Here is a 14,925-nt window from a genome sequence, read left to right on the forward strand (position 1 = left end):
TTCTATGAATGCTTCTCTCACATCATAAACTCTTCTGCAAACCCAAGACCATGGAAGGAACTGGTAAGTCAGGCTCCCCTTGGAGCATGTGTTTAGGAAGAAGAAAAGTTTGCTGAGTGCCTACTATGTGTCAGGCACTGGGCTGAGGGCTTCCACATACATTACACTTTAGTTTCCATAACAACCCTACACTGTCCTATTACTAGCAGATGAGGAAATCCAGGCTCAGAGAGTGAGTTGGCCATGCTCACACAACTAGAAAGAGGCAGCACCAGACTGGGAAGCCAGCTCAGTCCTGCTGCAAAGTCCTTTTCATTGCACTCCTTCCCACTTATGAAGATGCTAAATTATACCCTAAGATGTGCAGATGCCAAGGCCCCTAAACTTTTCCCAAATCTTCTGCCCACAGTCCATTCAGGTCCCCATTCTGTCTGGGCATATTCGACACTCCCACGGTCTCTGTTTGCACATTGATTTTAAGAGTTTTGCTATTTTGTCTTCTCCTCAGAGAAGTGGTTCTCAACTGGGGACAATTTTGCCCCCCAGGGAACATCTGGCAATGTCTGGAGACATTTTCGATGGTCAGGACTTTGGAGTGCTACTGGCTTCTCACGAGTAGAGGCCAAGGATGCTGCTAAACATCCTACAAGGCACAGGGCAGTCTTCCAGAGCAACAAAGAGCTCTCCGACTCCAATGGCAACAGTGCCAAGGCTGAGAAATTCTGCCTTGAAGTGATACTGTTTAATAATCATAATAATGTGCATGAGCTTCCTCCCCTATACAATCATGAGGAGTAACTCAGACAACATATATGAAAAGCCTCAGCACACAGTGAGCACTGGAGTCCTAACTAGTTAATCTAATTGCACACTTTTTAGGAGGAATCCCCTCGGCTGCTCTGCGTTCTTGCCACACAAAGCACAGGGCTTTTTTCATTGGCACTCAACAGAGTGTATTCTTTCTATTGGAAATTCCTGTCTAAAAAAAATACCACTAATACCTAAGAAACTCAACATTCTCCCATATTCACTCCTTACCAAACAAGAAGTGAATAGGACAATTCACTATTCACTAGAACAGACTATGAAAAGCTGCACTGCATGTCACAGAATCACCTTCATATCAAGACTACTAATAAGCTTACTATTAAAATGCCTTGTCTTACTTACACAGGTTTATTAAGAGATCCCAATAAAGGAAATATCATGCAACAGGCTCAGATTTCCTCTCTCCATACCAGGTCAGTTTTGACCAATATGGATTCTCAGGTCTCTAGTTGAATTACTTAGAAACAACCTGAAACTGTATCACAAGTATGTCAAGTAAAAAGAGCAAAAGTCAAATCTTGGAAGGAGTATGTCAAAACTGGCTGGCATCACATATAAAGACCCTGAGCTGAGAACAAGGTTCTCATGAAATTACATAGGAATTAAACCAGAAATCAAACAATATATACAACACGTTTCATGACATAGAAAGCTATTTAGAAGTATTAAATATTATTTTCATTAATACATTAGAATAGTTTCAGGACAGAACCCAGGGTGATAAAGGGCCTCAAGTCTCTGTCCTATGAAGAACTAAGCAACTGAGGTTATATTGCCTGGAGACCAGGAGACACAAGTCTGTGTTTGGGGGAAGGAGGGAGAGGTTGTCTTCAAACATCTGAAGGACTATGTTCTTGTGGAAGAAGACAATTTATTTTTTTAAATAGCCCTGAGGGTGTGGAACGAGCTTGAAGTGGTAAACATTTTAGGAAGGCAGAATCTTGGTTCAATATGAAAATGAACATTCAGAGAGTTGCAAGAAAATGTACTGACTGGGAGGTGATGAGTTCCACATGACCAGAGGTGATCAAGGAGGGGGCTGAACAGACAGGTGGCAGAGGAATGATTGGATTAGATGACCTATAAGGACTTTTGCAACCCTCTGAAAACACACATACACACACACACACACACACACACACACACAAACACAAAGACACAGTGCTCTCTTTCACTCTCTCTCAACAAGCACTATAACCACCAACATGGCCTCTTCATATTTTACAGCCTCAAGGAGTTTTTAAGAGAAACCTGAGTAATTCACCATATTCTTGGTTTACACTGTCACTCTGGAATAAAGTATGTCTCCATCACTACAATGACCAACACATATTTCAAAAAGGCAAATAAAGAAACAGAATAGACTAACGTTCATTTCTGAAATCTATGGCTAAGATTTAGTGGTGTTTTAGCAGTAAACATTAAACAATTATTTCCATCTATTAAAATAATTACTCTTTATTAACAAAAATGTGTCTAGATTCTATTAGGTCCTAATAGGTGGCATGCCAATAAATAGTCAAAGCCTTCAGCAAATAGGTATGTGGCCTTTTGTTGGTTTATTTTTCATGGGAGCCATGGCACCAGGAAGATGATTTCCTCATTAAAAATTCTGACATAGAATCTCTTCTGTTCATTATTTATGTATTCTTTCCAGTAAATAAAGTGAAAAACAGACACTGAACTGTCACTTACTACGTGGGACCAAAATGCTAGAGATAAACAAATCTAACCAAGGACAGACAGACGAAGCTAGACTTGGGAGTAAGACTAGAAGCAACTTGGAAAAGCTAAACATTACTAATTGACCTTTATATAAAATATTATTCCCACATCTAGATGTATGTGGCTTATATGCTTCCAGAAATATTCTCTTAATATATACATCTACTTTTTGTCTATTGAATTCAGTATGTTTCTTAAAAACTACTTGTGAATTAAATTATGACTCTCTTGAGACAACTTATTACAAGAAACGAGAATCCTTCAAGTAAACAAAGGCTACATCCATATAATTGTTCACAAAATTACACCTCATTTTACAAAATCCAGGAATGACAAAAGCTGGAGTTAACAAAACATTAAAGTCAAAGGTTTAATAGTTAATGTAAAGAAAGCATTTATCAGAATTTTTTCATAGAAATCTGTTTCTCGGGCTGTAAAGTTTCTATTTATGTCCACAGTATTTTAGAAATATACCGATTCCATAATGATTAAATATAACCTACAATGTGGACAGTCACTTCGTAATTTTCCCTCTTTAGGTTCATGTGTACTTGAGTTCAGATGTTGCTGTTTTATTACGCTTCAATCCTTCAGAGCTCAGAGTAACAGCAGGACTGGGTTAGCGGCTCAAGAAACCCAGCTGTCTCTGTTCATGAGAGGGTGCCACTTAATAGCATTTGGGTTACCTAGAAACCAAACCCTTCACTCGATAGGGCGGTTTAATTCTTTAGATAAATCAGTCCAAGGCCCCGCAGCATTTCTAACACTCTCACTTGACTAATGCACAGACAAGCTGCGGTGCCACAAAACAGGCACAGGGCTGACCAAAGAGACCAAGTCCCAAAATGTGATCTCCAAGGCCATCTCTGCAGTCTCCCCTCAGCTCGAGAGGTGCCGAAATTCTGTACCAACCACTAAGAGAAGGGCACCCTTTATACAGCAACGATGTCAAACAACGTACTTGGTAAATTTCCCTCCTCTTGCCATTTGTTTCCTTTTCTTTTTTTTTTCCCAGGTGACAAGAAATTAGGGCTAATTCTGGATTTTCCAAACATTTTCATCCTTAATTGAGAATCCTAATCTCTTTGTTATCCTGTCTTGCAAAAGAGTGTACAGCCCGCCGTACGAATGTGTACTCTACAGGTGGGAAACACAGGGCAAAGGACACACCGTAAAACCAATAGCACGGTACAGAGTTGCTCCTCCAGAATGACAGCCAGTCAGAAGTAATTCTCTACCTAAACCAGAGCTGAAATCATTAGCTACATTAATTCACAGGTTAAATCCAGTTTCTCAAAATGCAGTAACACAATCTTCCAACCTAATTATCTTCACTGAAAGTATTTAAAAGCATCTGCTGAGACACCTTTCTTTCTTGTGTCAGACAGGATCAACGTCAAGTGAACAACTTGGATGGACTGCATTCTGTCTAATTGCAGGGGGTTGACACTTTAGAAAATAACCACTTCTTGTAAGACAGAAATTTTCCCCTGGAGTGGACACCAAAAAAAGGCTACCTCCTGGTAAATAAAAATTTAAATATTTACCCATTTTACAATAGTGCTTTAAAAACCAGATTCCCAAGCCATATATATATATATGAATACACACATACACATACATATATATATATTCTTTTGACATTCTGTAGAACTGGAAATATCACAAAAATCTACAATAATTTTAATCAACTAAGAGACGTTTAGGACTCAGAGAAGGAATTTAAAAAAAAAAAAAAACCAGAACAACAAGGGAGGTCACTTGTAGTGGGAAGGCCACCCCCTCTCACTACCACTCGGGGAAGTGATGGCTATCTCCCTAGAAATAATCATGAGGAAACAGCTGGTTTGTTTTGAAACCACTGATTTCAACAACTCATTCACTAAAACTCTCTGAGCTTTAGTCCAAAAACAGTTCATTTCCATTTTCTTTTGATAATCAGAAGAATCAACCCACTTTTCCAAACAATCCCTTTTTTAGATCATTTACTGGGGGAAAATATCCTTTAAAAGCATGTTTGGGGTGAATTTATAAGCAAAAATTAGTATAAGGACAAGAAGAACTTTTCATTCTTCAGCTAATCTCAACTCAAGTTCACCTTTTAATTACTTCCTACCTTGTAGAAGTCACTGCTGCCATGAGGCCTTTCTTGGTGAGGCGGCCAGTTTTCTCCAAACACTGTTCACTAAACTTATTTAACCCATGCCCTACTCCAGGAACAAATTTACTTTACAGCTGCAACACCTTAGTAGCTTAAATTTCTAAAGTAAATGGCTTTCTTTGCATCTTTGAAAACCAGTTCTGGCAGTGATTAAAGTAAAGGAAAGTAAACACTCAAAGAGCTTGAAATATGCAACATCAGAATTCATGTGTCAGATGTAAACTCTGTAATATATTATGAAGGGAAATGCCCAAATCCCAGAATCCGGTTTAGGCAATGGGACTACAGATACAGTTAAAAAGATGGAGAGTCAATTAACAAGTATATTATGTCATTTTAAATCTGTTAAGAGACATACATGCATGAGAACAGACAGCACTGCTACTCAGCATCATGAACCGAAACTACACGTAAGCCATATTCAAACTCGGTGAACTTACCTTATACACTTGTCCATATGTTCCATTGCCAACAAGTTCCACCAATTCAAAGATCCCTGCAGGGTCCTGAAAGAAAATAAACAAACAATAAAAATTCAAAATAATAGTCTAGGCATTGTCTTAATCCAAAACAAATATGTATTTAAAATAAGTGAATAAACAACTTTAGCTTTGGGGGGCTCTCATGTGTTTGTATTAAATAGATTAAAATTTAATTCAGCTGCAGCTATGAAATCAGTCATAATCCATTTGTTTCTATTTTACATTTCTATGAGATGTGTTTAAATCAGACAAAAGGAGACAAGCCTTCCACTGAAACAATAAAAAAGAATTAACACATTTCTCACTGTCAAATGGAAAATATACTTGTAGGTACATCAGGATAAAATGAAAGACTCATCATCCTGAGGGGGTTCTAATTTGTAAGTTCTTTCTCTTTGACATTTCTGAGCTGCTCACTGTGTTGAACAATGGCAGTTCACAAAGGGGTGTTCCTGTACTAGGGGGCAACCTTTTTTTTTTTTGATGAAGTATCATCAGCTTACAATGTTGTGTCAATTTCTGGTGTACAGTATGTTTCAATCATATACATATACATACATATATTCCTTTTCATATTCTTTTTCATTATAAGTCACTACAAGATATTGAATATAGTTCCCTGTGCTATACAGTGTAAACTTGTTTACCTAGTTTACATACAGTAGTTAGTATCTGCAAATCTCAAACTCCCAATTTATCCCTTCCCCCACCTTTCCCCCTGGCAACCTTAAGTTTGTTTTCTATGTCTGTGAGTCTGTTTCTGTTTTGTAAATAAGTTCTTACCCACAGCACTCAACAGTTTCCAAAAGAAAATGGAATCTACCTAATTTCCTCTTTCAGGATGTATTTTTTTGGATTCATCTCCCCTCTCTATGAGGCTGCCTCTGCAAAACACACTTTTGCGGTTGGCCTCAGTTCCTACAGTACCTGGGGAGTCCAGCAGGGTTTATTTTGCAAACTAAACTGGAGAATTATGCAAGTTCTTACCACCAAACAGGTGTCAGCTAACCCTCAATGTCAGCAAATTGTTAGAGTGCTCAATAAATATCCAGTAATCGTGACTATTACTGATCTCCATCCCAAAAGTCAAAAAGAAAAAAAAAAGCCTATAAAACTTAACTCAGAAGCAGAAAGTGACTTCAATCTCTACTGATTTCCTGATTGGACAGGAATCATTTCTTTAAAGGCCTAGATCAAGAACCACAAACATATAGGTCCACAGAAGCCAGGCAAGTAATGGAAAAGAGTGACGTGGGCCGCTGGGGGCATGTGCCCTTTGCTGGGCGGGGGGTGGGTACCACCCTGGAACCAGTAGTTGTAGCATCAACTGATGAGCACAATATTGCCAGGTCTAAAGATTTTTTCAAGAAATGTTTAATGTGAGAGCTCCTTATTTTTAAAAGTTAGGCACTCATTCACTTAAAAACAAAAACATCACAATGAAAAAAAATATGACAATGAATATATATGTTCATGTATAACTGAAAAATTGTGCTCTACATTGGAATTTGACACAACATTGTAAAATGACTATAACTCAATAAAATAAAGTTTAAAAATAAAAAATAAAAACAAAAACAAAAACAAAAATAAAAAAACTCTGAGGGACAAATAAAAAAGACTTCAACATCTGGCCTAAAAAGCATTCCTATCTCCGGTCAACACGTGTACGGAGCCCTGCCAGAGAGTTTTACAGTGACAGAGGCAGGAGGGGGAGCCTGAGCTTTAGGTGCAGACAGACCTGGGCTGAGCAGCAGCTCTTGGCCTTGTCTGGCTGCGTGACCCCAGGATACCCTGGGAGAGCAACTCAGTGTCCCTGCAGACACCACAGGGATGACAGCTCAGCAGAGCTCTGGGGAAGCGTGAGTGAGGGTCCAGCACCACACCTAGCCCAGAGTCAGCACGTATTAATAGCTAATAGGAATCAATTTTAAGCTGAGGAATTCCACACCTCTGGTACTACTGAAAGGAAGAAGGGCTGCTGTTCCCGGGAAGGAGACAAATGAGTGTGATGTGACAAATTAGAGCTCTTCAAAGTTACAGTCTTTAATACATCAGACCCAAGAGAAGCTCTTTGCAATGTGCCTTCAAAGATCCCACCTAGAAGACAAATTAAAAAATAATAATAAAACAAAATAAAAAACCAACAGCTTGAAGGACTTAGTTGCTCATGAAGACTGGTATTAGCATCATTTGTTATTATAAAGCCAGGAGGGCAAGAAACCCCACTCCAGACTCACGTCCCGTCAGATGGAGAAGTCCAGAAATTCCAACTACGCCCCACCTGGTCTGGGAGGTGAGGACACGTTCCAGATGGAACCGTGAGACAGGAGAGCATGGTAAGGACCTACAGCTCCGTAGACAGGGACCCTGGAGCTAGAAGTCACTGTCACTGCCACCTGGGCAGCACCTCAAGATTGGAAAGAAAAATTGTGTTTGTTGAACCAGTAGGCCATTAGAGCAGCAGGTTTTACTACAAAGAAATTAGGAATTAGAAAGAAACGAGGAAAGGGGGGGAAGCAAAAAGCTCAGAAACGGTGGCAGCTGCTGTTTGTTTCTAAGCTGTGCTTCCCAGTAGTTTGTTTGCTCAGTGGTGTTTCTGCAACAAATTTCAAGAGAGGTTCTACATTTGCTTGAAATATCTCAATTGTATTTTCAACATTCATTTTTCTTGACTAAAAAAAGAATAAAATATGAACCAGAGAAAGGAGATGTTAAGATGGTGAGTTCTGGATGCCTTAAGGAGCCTGGGAAGCACAGGAGGGGTGGAAGGGGAGGCAGGCGCAGAAACAGGGCACCCCGGGGTCACCCCACCTCACAGACACCTGCTCAGGGCTGGGGTTTAATGGGTAGGTCTCAGGAGGAGGCGGGCAGCTGACTTCAAGGTTCCTTCCTCTCCTCCAATATTTCATTAATAGGCATATGGCCCAGCCAGTCGGAACCAAGAAGGCTCAATGCCAAGACTTTCATTCCAGCTGCTGGGAGAGAGGCTCCTTCCACTGGATACATCCAAAGGGCCCAGAAGCAAAGGTCAGAGGGACTAGAGTTTGACTGGCAACCCGCCTTGGGTAGGCAACCAAACCGGAAACAATCATCCCAGTAGGGTGGTTCCCCAGGAAAGACTCTGAGAACCAGTGAGATTTACACAGAGGGTTAATTGGGGTGTGTGCGTGTCTCAGAATCAATATCACTGGGGGTAAAGGAGGAAGGATTGGATAAACAGACGGAAGGGGAAAGGGTTAACTGTGATGCAGCGGAACAAAGACAGATCTGATCCCACAGGAGCCCTGGAGCTGGGATGGCTCTTCAAAATCATCCTACCTTGAGGCACGGGGACCTCTGTACCCCACCTCCATTGACTTAGTCATGGCACTCAGGCTCTCCCATCCCAGAGGTTATGAAGCGACACTCTTCAGCTGAGGACAACTTCCAGGTGAGAACCACTGACAGCTGCCCACACTCCCAGTGGGCAGAAAATGAGCGCCCCAGTAGTGAGTGGAAAGGGAATCTGGGTGACACACCACAGCATCCACTACAAGCACTGCACCTAGAAATGGATACCCATCTGGAACTGGAAGAGAAGTCTATAAGCATCTGCTTTCTACAGAACACTGACAGTGGTAAGACAGAACGTCACAATTAAGAGTTTAAGTATTTGCAAGGAGGGGGCTGTCTAAGACCCTAGAAAACAAAAGGCAGAGCTATTGTTCAGTGACACTTGAACTTAGCACTGATTCTAAGCTTCCCTCTCCCTTATGCCCCAACCCAAGTTCCTGCAGAGCCAGATGTTTGTGGATATTCTCTTACACAAATACATACAAACGTTAGTGGCTTTCTTGGGGAATTGTACATGGTGAGCATTCAGCTGTACTCGCCATCCTTGCAGGACTCTAAAGTAATCTCTCCCAAGGCTCACCAGTGACCTCCATCTGCTTCTTGTAATGGTTTCTTCTCAGTCTGTCCTGGTTGTTCCCTTTGAGGCATTTACACTGCTAAGAACCGCCACTCTTATTGAAATCTTCCCCCTCCTTTGTCTTCCATCAGACCACTCATAGAGATTTTTGTTTCTTCTCCCCAGACCTTAAAGGTTGGCTGACCCCAAGGTTCCATCTCATGTCAGTCACCAAGTGCTAATGATTTTATCTAAAAAAATCCACCATAACCATCTACTCCACTCTGTTCATACACCAGGGCTTACCACTTCTTCCTGGGACTGTTGATTTTCAATTAATTCTCTCCTCTTTTCAATCTGTCCTTCACAGGGATCTTTCTAAAATAGACATTTCCAAACACAATACACCATGCTTTAAAATCCTACACAATGTGGTTCCAATTGAAAGTCAAGGTCCTGTCACTCTTAGGCCTGGCCTTCGTTCCCAGACTGTGTCCATCATTTGGTGCCTATAATCAACCATCTCAAACCTCACTTCCCTAACACATCACACTTAACCATGTCTCTCTGCTTTGGTTCATAATATCTGCCTGCTAAGATTATTCCTTCTACCATTCTCTGTGAGGCAAGCCCATCCTTGAAGGGCCAGTGTGTCACCTCTTCTGTGAAGCCTTCCTCAAATCAGTGCCACTGCTTCTCTGCACCCACCACACGTTGTACATAGATAGCTCTATGATAACCACTTTCCCACAGCACAAATCCCCTCTTCCACGTCTCTCCCTTGGTGAATTACAATGGCCTGAGAGCAGGCACTGGACCATATTTATCTTAATATTTCCAGCACTTAGCACAGTGTCCAACATATAACTGCTAGATGTAACTATGTACTCAGTGAGGCTGACATCCTACTCCCCATGCTCCACACGTGTTGCAAAAAATGGGATCAGAAGGTAGAGCCAAAGGTCAAGCACACTTACGTCATTTCCTTTTCAGTCTAGACAAAACTTTCCCAGCCACTGCCCCTTCCGACCCCTTACCGGATCCCAGCTGCACAAAACTGTCACACGCATAAGCTCCCATGGTACTACCAGCTCTAAAGAAAACTCCTAAAGCCTGTTGGTGTAAGCTGGGCCTCAGGTGCACGGAGAAGACAGGCTGTCAGGATGCAACCACAGGCAACGCAATAAGAAGACGCTGTACCTAATGATCATGTTACAAAGACAGGAAAGGTAGGAGACAAGAATCAGCTTAATTCTCCCTCTCCTGTTTGCTTAGCTGCTCGTCAAGCCAGGATGGGCGGCATGGAAGAAGGTTACACACACCAAGGAGAAAAGAGCAAATCGTTGACATTTACCAAAGTCAGGAATCCCTGTTGGCTACACACGCCTTTATTCAGATCTTAACCTTTGCTGGAAGGCTGAAAAGAAAATTTAATTCTAAGGTAGAGTAGTTTACATTATTTCATAATGAAATATAATGACATATCAAAAGACAAGCTGTTGCACGAAAGAAAATGTAACTTTTCAGCCAGTACTGATGAAGGCAAATTTGGTTAGTCATAATAATAAAAATCACAACAATCACTAACATTTTATGAGCATTTATATGCCAGGCACTATTCTAAGCATTTTCCATGAACAGGTCATTTAATTATCACAACTCTATCAAGTGGATGCTGTTGCTGTCTTTGTTTTACAGAGGAAGAAACTGAGGCACAGAGAGAATAAGACCTTAGTCAAGGTCATACCACCGATGGATGTCTGAGCCAGGGTGGGTACCGGGCTGGTCAGACTCCAAACCCTGGACTCTTAACCACTTACCACCCCATCAGCTTCACAGAATCAGACTTCCCAGCCCTTGATTTACCACTTGCTAGCTCTCAAAGCTTGGGCAAGTTTCAAAACTGCCCTGAGTCTCAGTTTCTTCATCTTTAAAATGGGGTATCTCCCAGACAGAAGACTGTGAAGACTGTGAAAGCATCTACACTAGCTTAGGGCCTGAAATATAATAGACTTTGGTAAATATTAACCTCTTTCCTTCCTTTTCTTTTTCCCTTTGAAAAAGAGTTCATTTAATCTACAAGGAATAAGCCAGAAAAATTCAATCTGTATTTCATATATTCTCAACTAACAAAGCCAGTAAAAGAAAGCCTATTGTGTGTTGCCCAAGATCACCACATGCTTAACAAACAGGGTCAGATATTTATGGACAAACAGGTATCTCTTTAGAAATCAGAGAGACAACTGGGAAGATTCATTAACTTTTCTGGGCTCCCGGAGCGCTGGAATAAATCCTCTCTTCTATCAGCTGATGAAATTCCGGTGGTATTGGCAGGCTCAAGTCTGACTTCTCAGCAGGGTGGAGTGATTTAAGATCTAGAAGTTAATACTCCCAGTCACTGAGTTACACTTTCTTTCCTGAATGACACTGGATTTACCAGAACACTAAATAACATCTCCGGACTAAATCCCAAAGATTGAAAAAGGCAAACCTAAATATCTAACTAGGATGACTACTTCCTGAGCATCATAAAAGTTGATACATAGTCTTCCCAGTCCTCCCCGCCCCCACCCTCCCTCCATGTCTAAAAATGAAATCAAGAGAGAACTTGGGAGGCGTCATAAGGAACAGCTTACACAGACTCTAGACAACCCTTCTCCCAAACTCCTCTTAAAGACATAGCCACTCTGTGACAGATCTTTGACTTGAGGTCACCGGTTCTGCAGCAGTGTGAAACAGACCCCATAGAATATGGATGGCTGATACGGCTCCCAGAACGACTGCCTACCCCCAGATTCCCTACTGACATCTGCCAAAAGACTGTGCTTACTCTAAACTTACGGGCCTTAAGAAGACCAAAATGTTATTTCTCTTAGAACCATATTTAGCAGCTGTTTTGTTCGGTTTCAGCCTTAACTGACAAGCATATGCTTACAAAAGCAAAACAGAACAAAGAAAACAGGAACAGTAGGAGAACTCTCCAGATTTATCTTGAGCCTTCAGGCTTTTCAACACCACTGTTATTCCAAAGTAAGTACAGCCCTGGGAAACATTGTGCTGATGCAACGCAGCATCCCCCAGTTGCAGTCCAGGCTGCACGCACAGCCAGGCAAGGTCCCTCGAATCATTTTCCATGGACCTCCCCTCCTACTGTGGGGGTCTGAGGAGCCCTTCCGCAATGGAGTGTATTCAGTCCTCGGCTGCTACCCACACCCTCCACGCCCACCTACTGGTGGAAGCAGATGATACATTGGCCCTGCCTCCTGGTGCTTCCAATTTAATGAAGGAATAGACATGAACACAGAACTACAAGTTCACAGTCTTAAATTACAATGTAAAGCGATAAACAGGAAAATTACAAGGGGCTCCAAGAGTATATACCTGGGACATCTGGAATACAGCCCAGACTTACACTGCCCAAGCTGTGCATCTCAAACAGAATGGATGATTCAAGCTATATGTATAAAATGAAGAATAAAACACTGACTGTTGAACCTTCTCACTTGATTATCTATACAGAACAAATTAAACTATGCAGACCTATCAGAGGATTGGTGCAAAAACGTAGGTTTCACGTCAGGACTCTGCTCCTTGCTAGTGTTACCTGACCTCTCATATTCCAGTTTTCCCACCTGTAAAATGGGATAATCCCGCTTCATAAGGCTGCATCGCACACATGACCCAGGCCAGGCACCCCACCCACCCCCGGCGCCACGTGTCCAGCGTCATCCTTCAAGAAGGGCGGTGCTACGTGCAGGGTGACCCCAGAAGGTCGTCTGCCCCTTACAGCTGTGCTTGGCTGGACAGCACTGGTGTCCTTTTACTAATACTAACTCTGGCAGGATCAGGCCATGGTCCCAGCCAAACCTCAGGGGACATGGTTCTCAACACTGGTGGCTGCCAGCCCTCGGTGCAGGGAGAACAGAGCCTCCACACCTCCTGTTGGGTCTGCAGCTCCACCTGCTGCTCAACAGCCCTTGGCCGTGAACCAGCTTCCCCCAAGCCTGCCACTGCCCATGGGTGGCCGTCGAGGTGCCGCGGCTCCAGTCTGTCCTCACAAAGGCAGCCTTGAGAATTAGATTTGAAACCCGGCTCCTCAGATTAATAGGCACGAGACCTTAAGCTATAAAGGGCATTATCGCTGTCTCTGGATAGGCAATGGCCTAAAGGCTTTATATACATTTTCACATTTAATCTTCATAGCAACTGTGGGAAGTAGATATTACTAACCCCAGTTTTCAGATGATGAAACAAAGGCTCCAAAGAATTGAGTGACTTGATCAAGGTTAAATAGTATGTGGTGGAGACAGCACCCAAGATCAGACTGTAAAGTGAGGATAGAAATACCTCCCAGGAGGATCGTTCTGATTATCAGGAACAACATACGCAAAGCATTTAGCACAAGGCATGGCAGTGCTTAACAAACGAAAGCCACTGCTATGACTGTCCTTGCTGCTGGTATTATTAAAAGTAGCCCAAGAGGACAGCATTGGTCAGTAGTAGAGGCAGGATTCAAATTCAGATATTTTGAATCCAGGTCCAGCATTACTCACTTCTCTACACGTGGCCAGTGTGAAATAAACCGGGGGCTGTGCGGATGGTGAAGGCCAGGCGGTTTATCAATAAAGCCAGAGAAGGGCCAGTGACCCCCAACCAACCAGAAGTAAAATGCACCAAACCGTTGCTCAGCGCCCCTCCTTCCCATCAGAGCCTGGAGTCCCAGAGAGGGAGACTGAGCAGGTGCTGAGATTTCTACCCAAAGCTACCGTTTCTTTTTTTCCTACTTTGCCATCAGCTAGGACGAATCCTGATTACTTTAAGTCGACCAATTAATTGACAGTGAAAGGCAGTATGCCATCGTAGTTAAGACCACAGACTACAGCCAGAAAGCCGGATTCTGCTCCCAGCTTCAACACTTACTAGCTCTGTCACCTTGAACGTATTATTTAATCTCTCTGGGCCTCAGTTTCTTCAACTGCAATATAGTGATGACAGTAGTACTTACTTCACAGGACTATTACAAAATAATTAATATATAGATAAATTTAAAGCAATGTCTGGCATATTGTAAGTACTCAAAAGTGTTTGCTAATAATAATTCTTTACCCTAGAATGCAAATTCTAAGAAGGAATGACTTGTACCAGTTTTGTTCACTGCAGTATCCCCACTGCTTGGGTCAGGGACTGGGACATTATTAGACACACAATAAATAGGTGTTGGATGAATCATGTCCCCGTATCACCAGCTCCACCACCAAAAGCCACAGTGTGATAGGATCTCTGACATTTGGAGCACGGATTCTAAGACTGTATCAATAAAATCCCTCTCCTCATTTTTTACAGAAGAACAAAGTGAGGCCCAGGCAGGTCCTAGATACTCATAAAATCATAGGCTTTTCCAACAAGAAGAGTTTAGGTGGCGTGTCCAAGGTCTCAACTAGTTGGTAGCAGATTGAGGTCAAGACCCCAAGTCCTTTGACTTTTAGTCTTTCCCTCTCTGTTCAATAAAATCCTTTGATAAACCAAAGTAATCACTCACTGTCCAACAGTGAGCCTTCAAGGGAGGAGAGCAGGAACCATGGGGAGGGTGGGGAAGATGTAGGCACTGGAATTCGGTTGTAAATTCCAAGTACTTGGGTAGAGAAGTGAATTTATTTCATAGCCAGAAATGATGTACGAAGATTTATCACACATTACCAAGTTGATATCATTGAGACAATCAATTTGGTAGTTCACATGTACATATTAGCAGAAGAGATCAATGGGATTTTTCAAAAGATATCTTTCTCAGTTCATAGATCTTGTATATTCATATACATATTTAGCTCCGCTCCAAA

General features: G+C 42.0%; 1 protein-coding gene across 4 annotated transcripts in view; it reads right to left on the minus strand.

Moving 5' to 3' along the window:
- Nucleotides 1-14,925, minus strand: part of TNIK (TRAF2 and NCK interacting kinase) — a 357,941-nt gene that overhangs the window by 275,953 nt on the left and 67,063 nt on the right. For all 4 annotated transcript variants that reach the window (XM_006200807.4, XM_006200806.4, XM_006200805.4 and 1 more), the window contains exon 2: nt 5,155-5,220. In XM_006200807.4, the coding sequence (XP_006200869.1) occupies nt 5,155-5,220 (66 nt within the window). The remainder of the gene's footprint in view (nt 1-5,154; nt 5,221-14,925) is intronic.

This window comes from Vicugna pacos, chromosome 1 (genome assembly GCF_048564905.1).
Source record: "Vicugna pacos chromosome 1, VicPac4, whole genome shotgun sequence".
NCBI classification, from domain to species: domain Eukaryota; kingdom Metazoa; phylum Chordata; class Mammalia; order Artiodactyla; family Camelidae; genus Vicugna; species Vicugna pacos.